The sequence below is a fragment of the Pithys albifrons genome, chromosome 1 (assembly GCF_047495875.1).
Source record: "Pithys albifrons albifrons isolate INPA30051 chromosome 1, PitAlb_v1, whole genome shotgun sequence".
Lineage (NCBI taxonomy): Eukaryota > Metazoa > Chordata > Aves > Passeriformes > Thamnophilidae > Pithys > Pithys albifrons.
Window position 1 is genome coordinate 2,915,999 of NC_092458.1, and position 14,621 is coordinate 2,930,619.

The window sequence follows — 14,621 nt, forward strand, 5'->3', positions numbered from 1 at the left end:
GTATTACATGCTTTTTCTTTGCCTTTGTTGGATAAGGTTAAAGAAAAGGGCAAGTGCTGGCTGGGGTCCTTTATGAAATTGCATTTTGCAGGTTCTACAATATCTTATTTTGAATAGTTTGCTGGAATATTTTTACACGAGAAGCTTGTTTGAATACCCACATCAAATATCTTATTTTTCTCTGTCCTAGCAGGCTTCAATCAGGTAAACCCTGCCAGATTAGAAAGGATTAAGCATCATGCTAACTTGGCCAGTTTTACATCATGATGAAATACTGAGAAATGCTCCTCCTGAGGAAACTGAGTATTATCTTTTAGGGAGTCAAAATTCTTTCTTTGGCTCTCTGGGAGCCCAACATCAGCTTGTGACTTAGAGTCATAGGTTTCACTACCATGGCAAAAATAAGAGAATGACTAACAGCAGAGAGAGGTGAGAGGATTCTGACATAGAGTCTGAAGCACCTAAGCTGATCCCACTTTTTGTATTCCAGATTCTCTAGGCTGTTATGTTAAAGTTTTATAGTTTTGCCTTTGAACACTGGGGAACTTACAGTACTGAGGATTTCAGTACTCCTGACAAGCTAAGAACTAATTAAAGTTGTTACAGCATAATCTGTAATAGCAGTGAAAAAAAACCCAACCAGTTCAGGACTGACATTTGGCTGGTGTCTCAAGGCTGGTGTGTCAGCTGCTGTTGAGCAGGAGGTATGAAGTGTGTGTTACCTTTTGATCTTATCTCTGGTATTTTTATTTTTTTCTGTCAGTAGCGAATTAATATGACTAGGTTGCTGTTTCATCCTGAGAAGCTGTCTCCTTGTACAGGTGCCTTTGTATTTTTGAGACGAGAAAGACCAAATGCAAAAAAGAAGCTTTGACCAAAATGGTAATATCAACTTCAAGTTACTGTCTCCAATGTGTTTTTATTCTGGAAGAACTGTGTTCTAAATTGTAGTTCATTTGGCATGAAAGCATCTTCACACTGATACTTGGCTGCATGTTTGCAATCACTTTTTTTTCCCAGAAAGGTCACTCATGAATCTTATGCATAAGTTAAGAATTCAGTTTTTCAGGTTTTTATGTGTTAGTAACTATTTCTTCTGTGTAAAACATTAGCCTTGCTGTTACATCAACGAGCAAGGATGGAGAGATTAGCAAAGGAACTGAAGCTTGAGAAAGAAGAGCTTGAACGCCTGAAAACCGAAGTCAATGGTATGGAGCATGATCTAATGCAGAGGCGGCTTCGAAGAGTGAGCTGTACAACTGCAATTCCAACAGTAAGCAATTTGTTAGTATTTTAATTCAACATACACGTTTATTTTTATGTTTTAATGAACTTAAGTACACTAGAAAAATACTTTTGAGTATAAAACCTTCAGCCTTTGGAGATGATTTATTATAAGTACTTGATTTGTCATAAGCTAGATCTTGTAATTTAGGAAACGTGTGTCTAGTTTTCTTAGTGTTCACAGCAGAGTTTCTGAAAGTTGTATGCATGTGCTTTTGTAGATCACAGAACTGAGTGTAGTTGCTTTCTTAGGAACTTGGAAAAGTATGTCCAAATCTACTCAATGAGCCTGAGCCATATAGAGCTTGGTGTTCATACAGGAAGGTTTAACTTTCTTCTTTGAAAAGTATTTTGTTAGAGCAGTTCCGTCTCGCAGACAGCAGCAGTTCTTATTTGGTATGTGCAGGATGTGCTGAGTAACTTCAGTGGCAGTGTTGGCTCAATAGTTGGCACCCCCCTCTCCTATTTTCCTTGTTGATTCTTCCTATCTGTGTGACTTCACCTGCAAGCAACTAGCCCAGACATCTGTAGGGCTCTGATAAGGGTGTTCATCTGGCTGAAAAATAGCTTCCACTGTGTGCAGTTGTTAACCAGATCAGTTCAGACTTACTGTGTTGACTTAAGCAATGCACGTAGGTATAGGCTGGAAAGCATGGTAGGGACTGTTGGCTGCTTGACTGCTGTGGCTGCTGTGTGTGCCACCTGTCTCAGGGTAGCATCTGGCAGGTGTGTGCCTTGGGAGAAGTGCAGAGGCACTGAGTGTGCAAGGATGAGATTAGGAAAGCCAAAGCCCAGCTGGAGTTGAATTTGGTCTGGGATGTCAAAGACAGAAGGAAGGGCTTCTGTTAGTATATAGGTGGCAAAAGGAAGGCTATTGAAAGTGGGTGCTCAGCAAAATGGGGGAGCTGGTTATACAGAACTTGGAAAAGGCTTGAGATACTGACTTCCTTGCCTCAGTCCTCCAGGAATCCCAAGTCTCAGAGACCCTGGAAAGTGTGAAGCAGGAAACATATACCCTTAGTGGAAGAGAAACAGGTCAGGGAATACTTAGGCAAAGCAGACATACATGAGGTCATAATCCTGGATGAGATGCACCCATGAGTGCTGAGGGAGCTGGCAGATGTCATTGCAAGGCCACTCTAGATAATCTTTGATTGATTAATGCTGTTTGTGAAAGTGCCTGAAGACTAGAGAGCAAATACCACTTCTGTTCTCAAGAAGGGGAGGATCCAGGGAACTACAGACTGGTCAGCCTCACATTGATCCGTGGGAATGTGATTCAGCAGCTAATCCTGCAGACCATTCCCAGCCACATGAAGGACAAGAAAGTGATCAGCGTGGATTCACCAAGGGAAAGTCAAGCTTGACCAATCTGATAAACTACTGTCCTGGTGACCTAGATAGACAGTGATTATAGTCTGTCTAGACTTCAGTAAGGCTTTCAATGTTGTCTCCTGTAAGATCTTCATAGAGAGGCTGATGAAGTCTGGGCTGGATGAGTAGTGAGGCTGCTTGAAAACTGGGTGAATAGCAAGGCCAACACTGTGGTTATCAATGGCACAAAGTCTGTTTGGAGGCTTGGCAGAACGGATGGACAAGGTGACATCCAGATGTTCCTTTCAACCTCAGACACTTGGATTTTGTGACTCTGATGCCAGAATGCATCTTGGGATAAGGCAGTTATTCCTACATATGTATTAATAATCAATGCTGTTAGCATTAAGAGTGCTTTGTGTTCCAGTAAGTTAGGGTTTCTTAATGATATGCAAATATATGGACTTAACTGATTACTGTTAAGAATAATTACCATCTTTCAGCAATGAAAGGTTTACATATACTGGGCTAGAAGGTTTGGCTTGTTGAGGCTCCATCAGGTGATGCAAATAAATAAACTTCTGACCTTACTCAGTTTCAATTGAGTAATAGTTAATGTGGGATCCAACTTGCATTCTGTTTTCTGATCAACTTGATGCAAACTCGGGTAGCAAGTCATCAATTTATACACAATTGTATAAAGTGTGTAGTTTTACAAACTTGAGCTCACCTATGTTGTCTTTCTGAGTAATTTTACTATTAAGTAACTTGTTTGTTTTCTTCCTGACATGCCAATAGAAGAATGTTTCTGAGGGCAAATGGGCAGTGGTAATGGGCCTGATAGTTTGGCTTTTTTCAGTGCCTTATTTATACTCAGTTTCTAATAAAGCTGTTGACAAAGATACAACAATGTTATTTCTATTTCAGATAAGATGGTGATTTCACCACAGTGACTATTTTGGGTTTTTTCTTTCTAGCCTGAGGAAATGACCAGATTGAGAAGCCTCAACAGACAACTCCAGATAAATGTTGACTGTACACTGAAAGAAGTTGATCTCCTTCAGTCTAGAGGTATTGAATGGATATTTTTTTAAAAAACATGATTTGGATATGGTCAGGAGTGTTGATCTGCTGGAGGGCAGGAAGGCTCTGTGGAGGGATCTGGGCAGACTGAAGTGATGGGATGAGGTCAGTTGTATGAGGTTCAACAAGGCCAAGTGCAGGGTCATGCACTTCAGTCACAGCAGCCCCAGGCAGTGCTACAGGCTGAGGGCAGAGTGGCTGGAAAGCTGCCCAGAGGAAAAGGACCTGGGGGTGCTGGTTGACAGTGGCTGTACATGAGCCAGAGTGTGCCCAGGTGGCCAATAAGGCCAATGGCATCCTGGCCTCTATCAGCAGTAGTGTGGCCAGCAGGACCAGGGCAGGGACTCTACCACTGTACACAATACTGGTGAGGCAACACTTCAAATGCTGTATTCAGTTTTTGGCCCCTCACTGCAAGAAAGACATTGAGGTGCTGGAGCATGTCCAGAGAAGGGTGGTGGAACTGGTGAAGAGTCTGGAGCACACAAGTCCTATGAGGAGCAGCTGAGGGAGCAGGGTGGGTTTAACCTGGAGAAAAGGAGGCTCACAGGAGACTTCCTCACTCTCTACAACTTCCAGAAAGGAAATTGTAGCCAGGGGAGGGGTTGGTCTCTTCTCCCAAGTAATAAATGGCAGGATGAAAGGAAATGGCCTTAAGTTGTGTCGGGGGGGGTTAGTTTGGATGTTAGGGAAAATGTCATCTGGAAGAGAGTTGTCAAGCATTGGAAGGTTCCTCAGGGAAGTGGTGAAGTTGCCATCCCTGGAGGTATTTAAAAAAACCCATCGATGTGGCACTTGGGGACATAGTTTATTGGGGGACTTGGCAGTGCTGTGTTAATGGTTGGACTCAGTGATATTAGAGCTGTTTTCCAACCTAAATTATCCTGTGATTGTAATAAATGCTTGTATGTGAATACTTGGAAGTTTGAAAGTTCAGTTTATATTAGCAGTGACAGCTTACCTCCAAAACATGGGGGGGTTCAGTTGCAATCTAATAAACTCGACTTGCTAATACTTCTGTTGGCCAAGTTAAATTACAGTACCAGGAAAGTGGTGACTTAAAAGTGGTTTTGTCAAGTACATATTAAAAAAAATTATAGAAGTACTCCTTTGTGAAGACTGCTTACTTAAAATAGGAGAAGAGGAGGCTCAGAGGTGACCTCAGCACTGTCTAGAACTACCTGAAGGGAAGTTCTGGCCAGGTGGGGGCTGGTCTCTTCTCCCAGGCACTCAGCAATAGGACAAGGGGGCACGATGGGCTCAAGCTCTGCCAGGGGAAATTTAAGTTGGAGATCAGAAAAAATTTCTTTACAGAGAGAGTGCTCAGGCATTGGAATGGGCTGCCTGGAGAGGGGTTGGATTCCCCATCCCTGGAGGTTTTTAAACTGAGCTTGGCCGTGGCGCTGAGTGCCATGATCTGGTAAAGGGACTGGAGTTGGACCAAGGGTTGGACTCGATGATCTTGGAGGTCTTTTCCAACCCAATCCATTCTATGATTCTATGATTCTATGAAAATTTAAACTTTTTGCTGACAAAGTCTGTGGCCAGGTAATACAGAACAGAACTACAAGAGACTGGCAAACAGAAATCTACTGAAATCTTTAAAAATCCTCTTTTTTTCAACAGAAACTTGTCATAAATAGAATCAAATAGATTAGAATATGTACAGTCCTTTTTTATCAAGGAAGTATCCTACAGAAAGATTTATATTTCACATATTTTCAGTGCAATACAAAATGTTTAGCTGGAGTTGATTCTTCAGTACAGGATTACCCTGCTATAATTTACTAGGAGTGACACAAAACTGGTAATATGTGACAAAACTTGTGAACAAGGTACGATGCAATGACATAAAAATATATATATATAAAGTCAGGATCTTCTAAATGTTCATATCACAGGTATAGGCATTTAAATAACCCTCAAGTTACACTTTCTTACTTTTCTTTTCCGACAGGAAACTTTGATCCAAAAGCCACATGTAACTTCTATGATAACATAGAGCCTGGTCCTGTTGTGCCACCAAAGCCATATAAAAAGGGTAGGTCAAAAAACATGCATCAAGTTACATTATCTGCACTGAAAGAGCTTTTATTGTTTTTAAAGAAAATCCCTGTAGTGAGAGGAAGCAATTCTACTTATTTAACTTTTCTTTCTATATATATCCAACGAGAATGCTTTTATGTAAGTGGAGTAATCCTGGCTACAACTTGTTTTCCTCAGGCAGATTGTTGCAAATGAGTGTTGTGTTAATACCTTGATTGTAAATACTGTTATTCAATAGCAGAAAAAGAGTTGAAATAGACAATATTCTGCATGTTTACTTGAGCTTCCTAATGTTTTTCTTTTTTAAATACTTTTAGGTTAAAAGCTCTGTCAGGTTTGTTTAGTTGTCTTCTACTATATGTTGTTAGTGTTTTGTAGTTTAGTTGGAGTCTTTATTTAAGTTTAATTGGTCACAGCAGCTTTATTAATTTGTGTTTATATTCTTAATTATATTTTAACTTAGCTGGTCTCACTTTGTACCTATATTTTTGTGCATAGTATGGATTTCACCGTAGTCCTTGTAGCACAGCAAGAGCTTCACATATTTTAGGGACCAAGGAGGACACTTCCTCACATTGATCTAAAGAGATAAGTGTCACACTTGTATAGGTTCATTAATTTTCAGTGCTAATTGTGTAGTATCAGGATTCATATCCAGTTTAGGACACTTGAGTTTTATGTAAGCATTGGAGCTATGTCGTTTAGTCTCACTTTTTTGTTCAGTGGAGATTCAGTCTGTACATCCCAGAGTGACTCAACACATCCCAAGTAGACACACAGTTGCTGTGTAGCTCAGTAGCAACCTGGATACAACTATGTTGGTGGTGACGTCAGAGCAGAACCCTACCTTTTGTCTCAGGTATTTTTTGACTTGGTTTTTTCTTCCTGAAATCTGTTAAAAGAATGGTCTCAAAGTTTTCAAACACCTTGTATGTTTCTGCTGAAACAGCCAATCTGGGCTCCTGTGCTCTGATACAAGAAAAAGCAGTCGTGTCTCTGAAAATGTTAGTGTGGTGAGGTTCGTAATACTGTGAGTCCTCTTTCTGTACCTAACGTGGACTGCTCTTGTTAGTGGGAAAGAAGTAGCTCTTCTGAGCTGGTAATCATACAGACTCCTTGACACTCCTAAGTTCTGGTTGCTGATAAGCACTTGACAAAGGTTTCTGTCGGTGAATTTTCAATTCACATAAGAAAACTTTCTCCCTCTTCTGAAGCAAGTATTTTATCCCTTAATGTAATAAAATTATTACTGTGTGGAAACTGAAAAGAAAGGAAAGGCCCAGAAATGCTGCTTGTGGTTCAAAGAAAAGATAATCCTGGGATGAGTTCCCTGCTTCTGTGTGTGGTAGTGTCCAGGAGTGCTGGTAGCAGCAGGTGAGCCCACAGTGTGAAGGCAGCTGCCTGGATTCATGTTAGATTGCACAGATCATGTGGTTGATTTAAGGAACTGTTACTTTGTGATGCTTGAAGGGATTGTCTTAATTACACCAGCCTATTTGATTTATTATTTCAAAGCAAACTAATGTTTATTTGGCAGTTGGAAAGATAATGCCTTGTAAGGATTTGTATAACTACCTTCCCAGTTTTGTCTGTCAGCTTACTGGAGATCAGTTCTAGTGCTGGCCTACTGTATTCTGAGCTTGGCTTTTAACGTGACAACATTAATTTATTCTTTTTTCTTATGTAGTAAAAATATTCTTTACCATTCAGCTGTTGCAGATGTGGGCAGACAGACGGGTGTGGGCAGACAAGGGTCTGCTCTGTGCTGCCATCTGGCCAGTCAACAGAAGGCAGTCAAGTGCCCACACTGTCCCTTGCTTAGGAGGAGTTTAATGAGGTCAAGCACTGTTAATGTGACTGCACAGCTGCTGGGCTTGGAGAGCGTTTGAATCTTAGTGAGGAGGTTGCTTTAATTTCCTTTGTCTCAAGACAAACCTAAGTACTGTTTGCACTCAGGCTGCCTGTAGCTGTGTGGTGTGTTTTGCAGCAGGTGGGGCAGCAATGTGTGCACTTTGTGAGCAACTGCAATTTACTTTGTGTGCAATTACAAATTGCAGGCCTTTGTTACACGTAAGTTCCCTTTTAATAAAGCTGCTGTCCAGATGTTTGTTTAGCAGATGGGTATCTTAACCTTACCTTCTAGGGATGTGTTAATGTTGTTTTGAATATTAACATTTTGTATAACATTGTGCTCCCACATCCTGGGAGTATGTGTCACTTTTAATAGATAAGCTGAGTTCTTGAAGTGTTGGTAGGAGATGTGGAACACCAAGTCTTTCTGTGGGTTGAGACCTAATGTATGATTTGCATACATACTGACTTTATGAATGAAAGCAGACTTAAGTGCTGCTTCACATACACACATTCCTGCTACAAAGCCATGGGGAAGAAAAGTAATCATTTTGAAGGCGGCCTATAAATTTTATTTTTATGTGGTATTTTTTTTCAGCCTGGATAAATGCTAGAAAAGGTGCAGAAAAATTGTCATCCATCAGACTATTTAAAAGGAGCTAAGTTAGAAGTAGGTTTTCACTTCAGGTAAAGTAGGGTTATTGGCATATAAAATTTGGTATTATGCTGCTTTATGTAAACCTGTGAAGCTATTCCTTAACAGGATGGTGTTGCAGTGCCAGTAACGAACTTGTATGTTTTAAACCATTAAACCTGTATCAGTGACCTAACAGTGGTGAGTGCTCTTTCTGTTTTTTAAGATGCTATGGTTAGGTGACTCTTTTGAGAAGCAAAATACTTCATATATTCAGATTTTCCAAATTGAATTAGAAATGCTTTAGGAAAATATCTTTAATGTTAAGGTTTCCATGTTCATTTTGAGATAAACTGTTGATCAGGTGACCAACCAGAAGTATGATCTTGACTATCATCCTTCTCTTCTGAAATAAGATGTTTTCTTCTGACTTTTCTTTAGAGCATCAAAACAGCTCTAAGCAGACTCCACGGACTCAGCCAAGAGATGAAGACTTTGAAGGGGCTCCATGGAATTGTGGTAGCTGCACCTTTCTAAATCACCCAGCACTCAATCGCTGTGAACAGTGCGAGATGCCACGATACACCTGAAATTCAGGAAGGGGCTGCATTGGGTTGAAGACAGGCTCTCAAGCCAACAGCTGTAGGAGAAGGAAACATGGGGAACCTTTCAGTCCATCTGCCCTGCCTTTGCCAGTCAACAATCTTCATATTGCAAGGGGTGGGAGTAATGTGTTAAGATGTTTCTGCTTCTGTTGCACTAAAAGATGAATTGTGGTTCTTTCCATTGCAGTGAGCAAAGCAGAAACCTGAAAAGTGTAAAAGGATTAATTTTGAGAAGAATGTATGCAGGAAAGCAAGTAACTACTGGTGTTTAGTCCTGTGATTATAGTTACTTCTTAGTGACTCTAAAAAAAAAAGAAAAACAACCAACCCAAAACTACTGTTTTTAAAAAAAAAAAATTATAGGACTCTTAGTAATGGTGTGAAGTGTTACACTTAACCAGAAAAACTGAAGAGCCAGAGCTGACTTAACCTGGCCACAGCTAGCTGGAAAACAAAGGCTCCCTGTGCTTCTAGATTGTAAGCTACTGAAAAAGAAGACAGGTAAATGCAACAATGAATTTTGCAATGTTTAAAAAAAAACCCACAAAAACGAGGAGAAGGGTATTTGTAATTGCTGCTTTTTTTTCAGGGTAACTTATGTCTACAAAAAATTGCTGTTTGAAATAGTAACCTGAGGTGACTAAATGAGAAACCGTATGAGTGTTACAGAGAGTTTAATTAGAGGTAATTTTTTACAATCCTGTTTGCTTGTACAGTGCTCACCTGGCTGTGTCAACACTGGTAATAAACAGAGAATGAATTCTACCACATTACAGATGAAAATACTGCTGCATGCTTTCATTGGGCCGTCGTGTTTCAAAGCTAAAAGTATGCTTTTATATACAACAATCTTCTAAGCCCGTGCTGTGTAGCAGCAGAGAACATATGCCAAACATGGGCTACTCCAAATTCCATTTGGAAGACTTGAATTCAGCCATGGTTGTGTATGAGAAGAGTTTGTATCCAGTTCCTTAGGCCTTTTCAGCTTCCAATTTGTGAAGAATTCATGATGTTTACAGCACAGAAGGTACTTTGTGCCCCAGATCAAAGTTAGCTGAAAAAAAATTAATCAGCTCTTCAGTAAAGGTTTATTTGCACATTGTTAATAAACCAGCCTGTACAAAATAGCAGATGCCAGATCCGGAAAAATTACACACTGCATTCTTTTTATTTTGGTTGGGAAATACTTGTCGTAGGTTGAAGAACACAAGACTTGGAACTGAAAATCATATTGGTACTTTCTGCATATGATATCCTGTATTATAAAGGTGATGTTCAATCTGTTTGAATGCTTCAGGTTGCTGTAATAAAGCACTCGATACTTGTGAACTCAGCCTTGGGTTTGGGCAGCTGAATGATTGTGGCACAACTGTGCGACTGAATGGGATGTTCTTGTGTACTGGTCAGAGGCTGGTACAGTGCATTTGAGTTCTTATGGTGTACCTTCATCACAGTTCAGATGTGATCAAGCACAGCTGAGTTACAGTAATTGACTTTGTGACCGTATGGCAACATTTGCTAGCTAAACTTTGCCAGGGGAGTTTTAAACTACTTCATTTTAAGCTGTTCTTAGCTCATGGCAGCCACATCCATATGGTCAATTACCACAGTTCACTTCATGTGTGATAACATGTTAAGCTGTGGTAGAACAATCGTGTCTGAATCTTTATTTAAAATAAAGCAGCATTTATGAGGGGTAGGTGAAGGAAAACTCATCTTGACTGCATTGCTCAATCTGGTGTCTTCTCTCGCCACAGTTTATAAAGACAAGAGTAAGAACCAAACTGTTGATCTTAGATGAGGAACCAATATTTTATCTGGCATTTTTCAATATGTTCTTGCACTAATTAAATCTTCAGGACAATTTTAAATAAGCTAAGAGGTATCCAGCAATCACTGATGGGCAAAACAAAGTCAAAGGCATCAGAAATAGGTTTTCTTCCTTCCTAATGGTTCATACTGCTGTGGGGGGAGCTCAGCACATCTGGAAAGTAGTGAAAAAATTACTGTCAAATGAAGTCAGAAGGCAAATAATAATTCTGTGCATGTACGTGGACAGTCTGACAAAACCAAGGTAACTGGAACACAGATGAGTCAGAAGCATTGCTGCTATCAGCTATGCAAGGAGTTATCCCAAACAATACCAGTAACTTCATGACTCTTCTGTACTGATGCCTTTGCCTTTGTATTATTTCAATTTTCTGTTCATATGTACTTTTGTTGAAGTTCTAGAAGCACCTCTTTTTGCTGGAATTACAAAACAATAGCCACTGAAGTGACAGTCAGCAAATGAGAGCAGGTGTGTCCTGCAAAAACACAGTTGTGCCATTTTCAGACAGAATAGATGCTACTTTTGAAGCAGGGCCAGGGGGTGGGGTGGGGGGAAGATATGAAAGATATGCATTCAGTGCAGTAGTTCCCTGAACTGCAATAACCATACATGGAGACTTGCAACTCTAAGTCCAGCTGCAGCAGAGGAGGAGAAGGAAGGGCTGCCAGGACAGCAAGATACTTTTTGGAAGAGTGAGTGAGTGAGCGGCGTTAAATTGTAAAAGAATTCCTTTGTACCAATAATTTTACTCTGATCTTTCAATTACTCTCATTTGTTGGTTGTGCAAAAAGGAAAAAAAAGAAACCCACACCTTCCTGCTGTTGTATTCTTTGACTTGTAAATGCCCATACTGAAACATTAATAGTAAAAACTTTACATGGTGCTTCAATAGTTCTCATTTGTTAGAATGTAAATTGTATTTTGAATATTGGAAGATTAATTTTCCTTCTGAAAGCAGGTGATGCCATTCACACCCCAACTGAATTGTAGGTTATACCAAAAAGATTGGTTTGTGTAATTGTATTGAATGCACATACAACCCTGATGTCAGCTGGCATACAAAATGCACTGTATTGTCTAAAAGCTGTGTGTGTGTGTGTGTGTGTGTGTGTGTGTGTGTGTGTGAGAATGGTGGGATGCTGATGCTGTTGTGTTCAGTTAATGCACTACTTGTGTTTTCTTTTTTCCTTCATGACTGAGCTTTCCCTCAACCATGCTACTACTAGATTGGTAGAGTTTGTAACTGACTTGGACATTCAGTTATTCAAAATGATCTCACTGTTCATTGAAATTTTTTAAAGCTTATTTTATATTTACTGTGCTATGAAGATGAAGTCCTTTTAATTATAGGATACTACTGTAGTTCTTTAAAAGTTTATTTAGAGTGGGGCTTCTGGAAAATTATTCAGAACATAGTAAACCAAAAGAAATCCTGAACTGTGGATCTACTTTTAATTTGATGTAATTATTAGTCTTTTTTGGGTGAAGAGGAAAGGGGTGGGAAGTCAAGCAAAAGGAAGTACTTTGTAAAATGTAGTCTTAGATCAGATTGAATTGTGTATCTGTGTGTCTGTGGTATGTGTGTGTTTCCCTTGAAAAATGGGAGGTGTGGTAAAAAGGTGTAATAATTCTTAAAAGAGCTGGTCTCAGTACTTTCTGATTATGATATGCTACTGAATCACATTTTTAAAAAAAATCCAACTTTCAGTTACTTTTTCTATCCCACCTATACATCTCTCACTTCAGTTCCTCAATACTTTTACATTTATTATTGATTGTAAAATCCCTTGAAATGGAAATAGACATACTTGAGTTGAAATGGGGACAAAATGAAAACAATAAAGAATGTTTTAAAAAAGAATGTGAGAATATTAAATATGTTAAAAACAAGCTTGTCATCAGGACGATAATTTTTGTTTTAAAGTCCAGTGGTGTACCCTAGAATGTGAAAATGACTATCCTGATGAGGACAGTTGAACATAAACAATTCAAGAGCTCGTTTGGTACCACAGAATTTACATGCTCTGTACTCCAGTGACTCTGAATCCCACAAGGAAAGAAGACATGCTCAGATATCACATCTCACAGTCAGTACTGTCTCTATGTGCTGCTGCATTTGTTTTCGTTTCAAAATGTCAATATTACATGAACCCAGACATGACTGAATTTTGCCACATTTCTTCATTTGGGGCTTTCATTACTGTTCATGTCCATAAATGCAAATATTTTTCTTGGATTTGAATAATCAGAAATCAGTGGAGTTAATGCAATATTATAATCCTGGATTTCTAATCCAATTTTAAAAAACTGTGTTCTTGAAACTTATTTATTTATGGTGGCACCAGTGTATCTAATCCATATGTCCTGCTGTGTGAAACCCTGTTAAATTTTTTCATTAAAAAAAAGGAGGACACGATCTTGTTTAATCCTGTATATATGGTGTCTACATTCTAGATTTGTGTATGCTGTGAATGAATTTATTACTAAGAGATGAAATTGTATAAAAGCATTCAGAGGCTATGCATGCATGGTACCTCCAGAAAGTGCATACTCCAAGTTGCAGATTCCTGCAGAAATAAATTAATAAAACTAAGCAAACATCACATCCTGCATTTGTTCTTGTATGTAGTCGGAAACATTTACAAAATACAGCCTTTCTTGGCATTCATAGCCTGATTGTTTCTGGTCTCCCACTTGCACCTGTAGCAAGTTTGTTTCAGGGCTTTTGGGATTTTATTTTTGTGGCCATTAGGCATTTGCTGAATGTTGAACTGGGGTCCAAATCCTGTTCCATGGATGTGGATAAGCAGGAGTCCCACTTAGATGATGATGTGGAAACAGGACATAGAATGTTCAGAGTGTGAAGTTGAGCTTATGACTTGTCTCTGTTTTGAATAGAAAGTTGTTATTAAAGAGGTAGCTTTGTCTGCTGCAGCAGCTCTTCGGCTTTGGGTTGTCGCCTGGCTGACAGACTTGCCTGCTTATCAGCAGTGGCACTGACAGGAGTCATCTCCTGCTCTGACCTCTGCAGAAGGGCACTGCTCTGGAAGAGGGTGGAGATTTGGAAATGGACAGATAGACACGTTACTGGTCTGTCTTCTCAATTACCTCGATTGTATCAGCTCAGTGTAATGTAAACCTTGAAAGCTCCATGGCTGTGCTGCAGCCCTGTTTTGGTCACACATCGTTTGTCATTCCCCACGTTCTCATCCAGCAAACCTGCTGCAGCTCCAGTTCTGGGCTTTGGTCAGTACATAGGTGAGAATCCGGTTCTGCACTCCTTTTGCTGAGTTGGTTTTACCACAATGTCATGGCAGGTTTAAATTCTTATCAAGCATTTGGTGCTTTAACTTCAGAAATAATTGCAGTTGAAACAGAATTTTTTTTTTTAAAAAATGTGAAGTTAAGGTATCTGTAAACTGTATTATGCTACTGGAGACCACACAAACCCAAAAGACACCAGTATAACAAAGTGGTCACTTTTTTTGTTTCTTCCCTGAAGTCATGAAGAGGAGGAGGATTTGTCTGAATTGCATAAAACGGGTTGATTTATTCATCAGAATTGCTTCGTTTTGACAGTAGTGAACCATATCTTAAGGCTTTGGCTCTTTGATAGGTGATTTATCCTGTAATCTGGTACATATTCCTGGAATTAAGTGCTGCTGCTTCTAGTCAGTCAGGATAGTCCACAGTGTGGTGGGTAGGTGCTTTATATTCTTTATTTACACCCTCTCTGATTGTAATTTCACCTTTTGGAAGGAGGTGATTTAGATACCTGGTTGAACAGGTGAACTCAGTGTTACTGAATGAGTTACCTCATGTTTGGTGGAAACCCTGTGAAGTTGTTGAAGGGGCTCTGTTAATTTTTAGCTAGAGGATCTGTGATTGTGACTTGTTTTTGTTTGACAGTAAAAACCAGGCCAGACCTGTAAAAGCCTTTTGTAGTACTGTATTGATTAAAGAAAAAAACAAC

At 39.6% G+C, this 14,621-nt stretch overlaps 1 protein-coding gene across 3 annotated transcripts in view; it reads left to right on the forward strand.

The window, feature by feature from the left end:
* TAB3 (TGF-beta activated kinase 1 (MAP3K7) binding protein 3) overlaps positions 1 to 13,061 on the forward strand; it is a 49,704-nt gene extending 36,643 nt beyond the window's left edge. For all 3 annotated transcript variants that reach the window (XM_071579095.1, XM_071579858.1, XM_071580728.1), the window contains 4 exons: positions 1,113 to 1,273; positions 3,576 to 3,669; positions 5,639 to 5,722; positions 8,654 to 13,061. In XM_071579095.1, the coding sequence (XP_071435196.1) occupies positions 1,113 to 1,273; positions 3,576 to 3,669; positions 5,639 to 5,722; positions 8,654 to 8,802 (488 nt within the window). In that variant the 3' untranslated portion in view covers positions 8,803 to 13,061. The remainder of the gene's footprint in view (positions 1 to 1,112; positions 1,274 to 3,575; positions 3,670 to 5,638; positions 5,723 to 8,653) is intronic.
* The last annotated feature ends 1,560 nt before the right edge of the window (positions 13,062 to 14,621 follow it).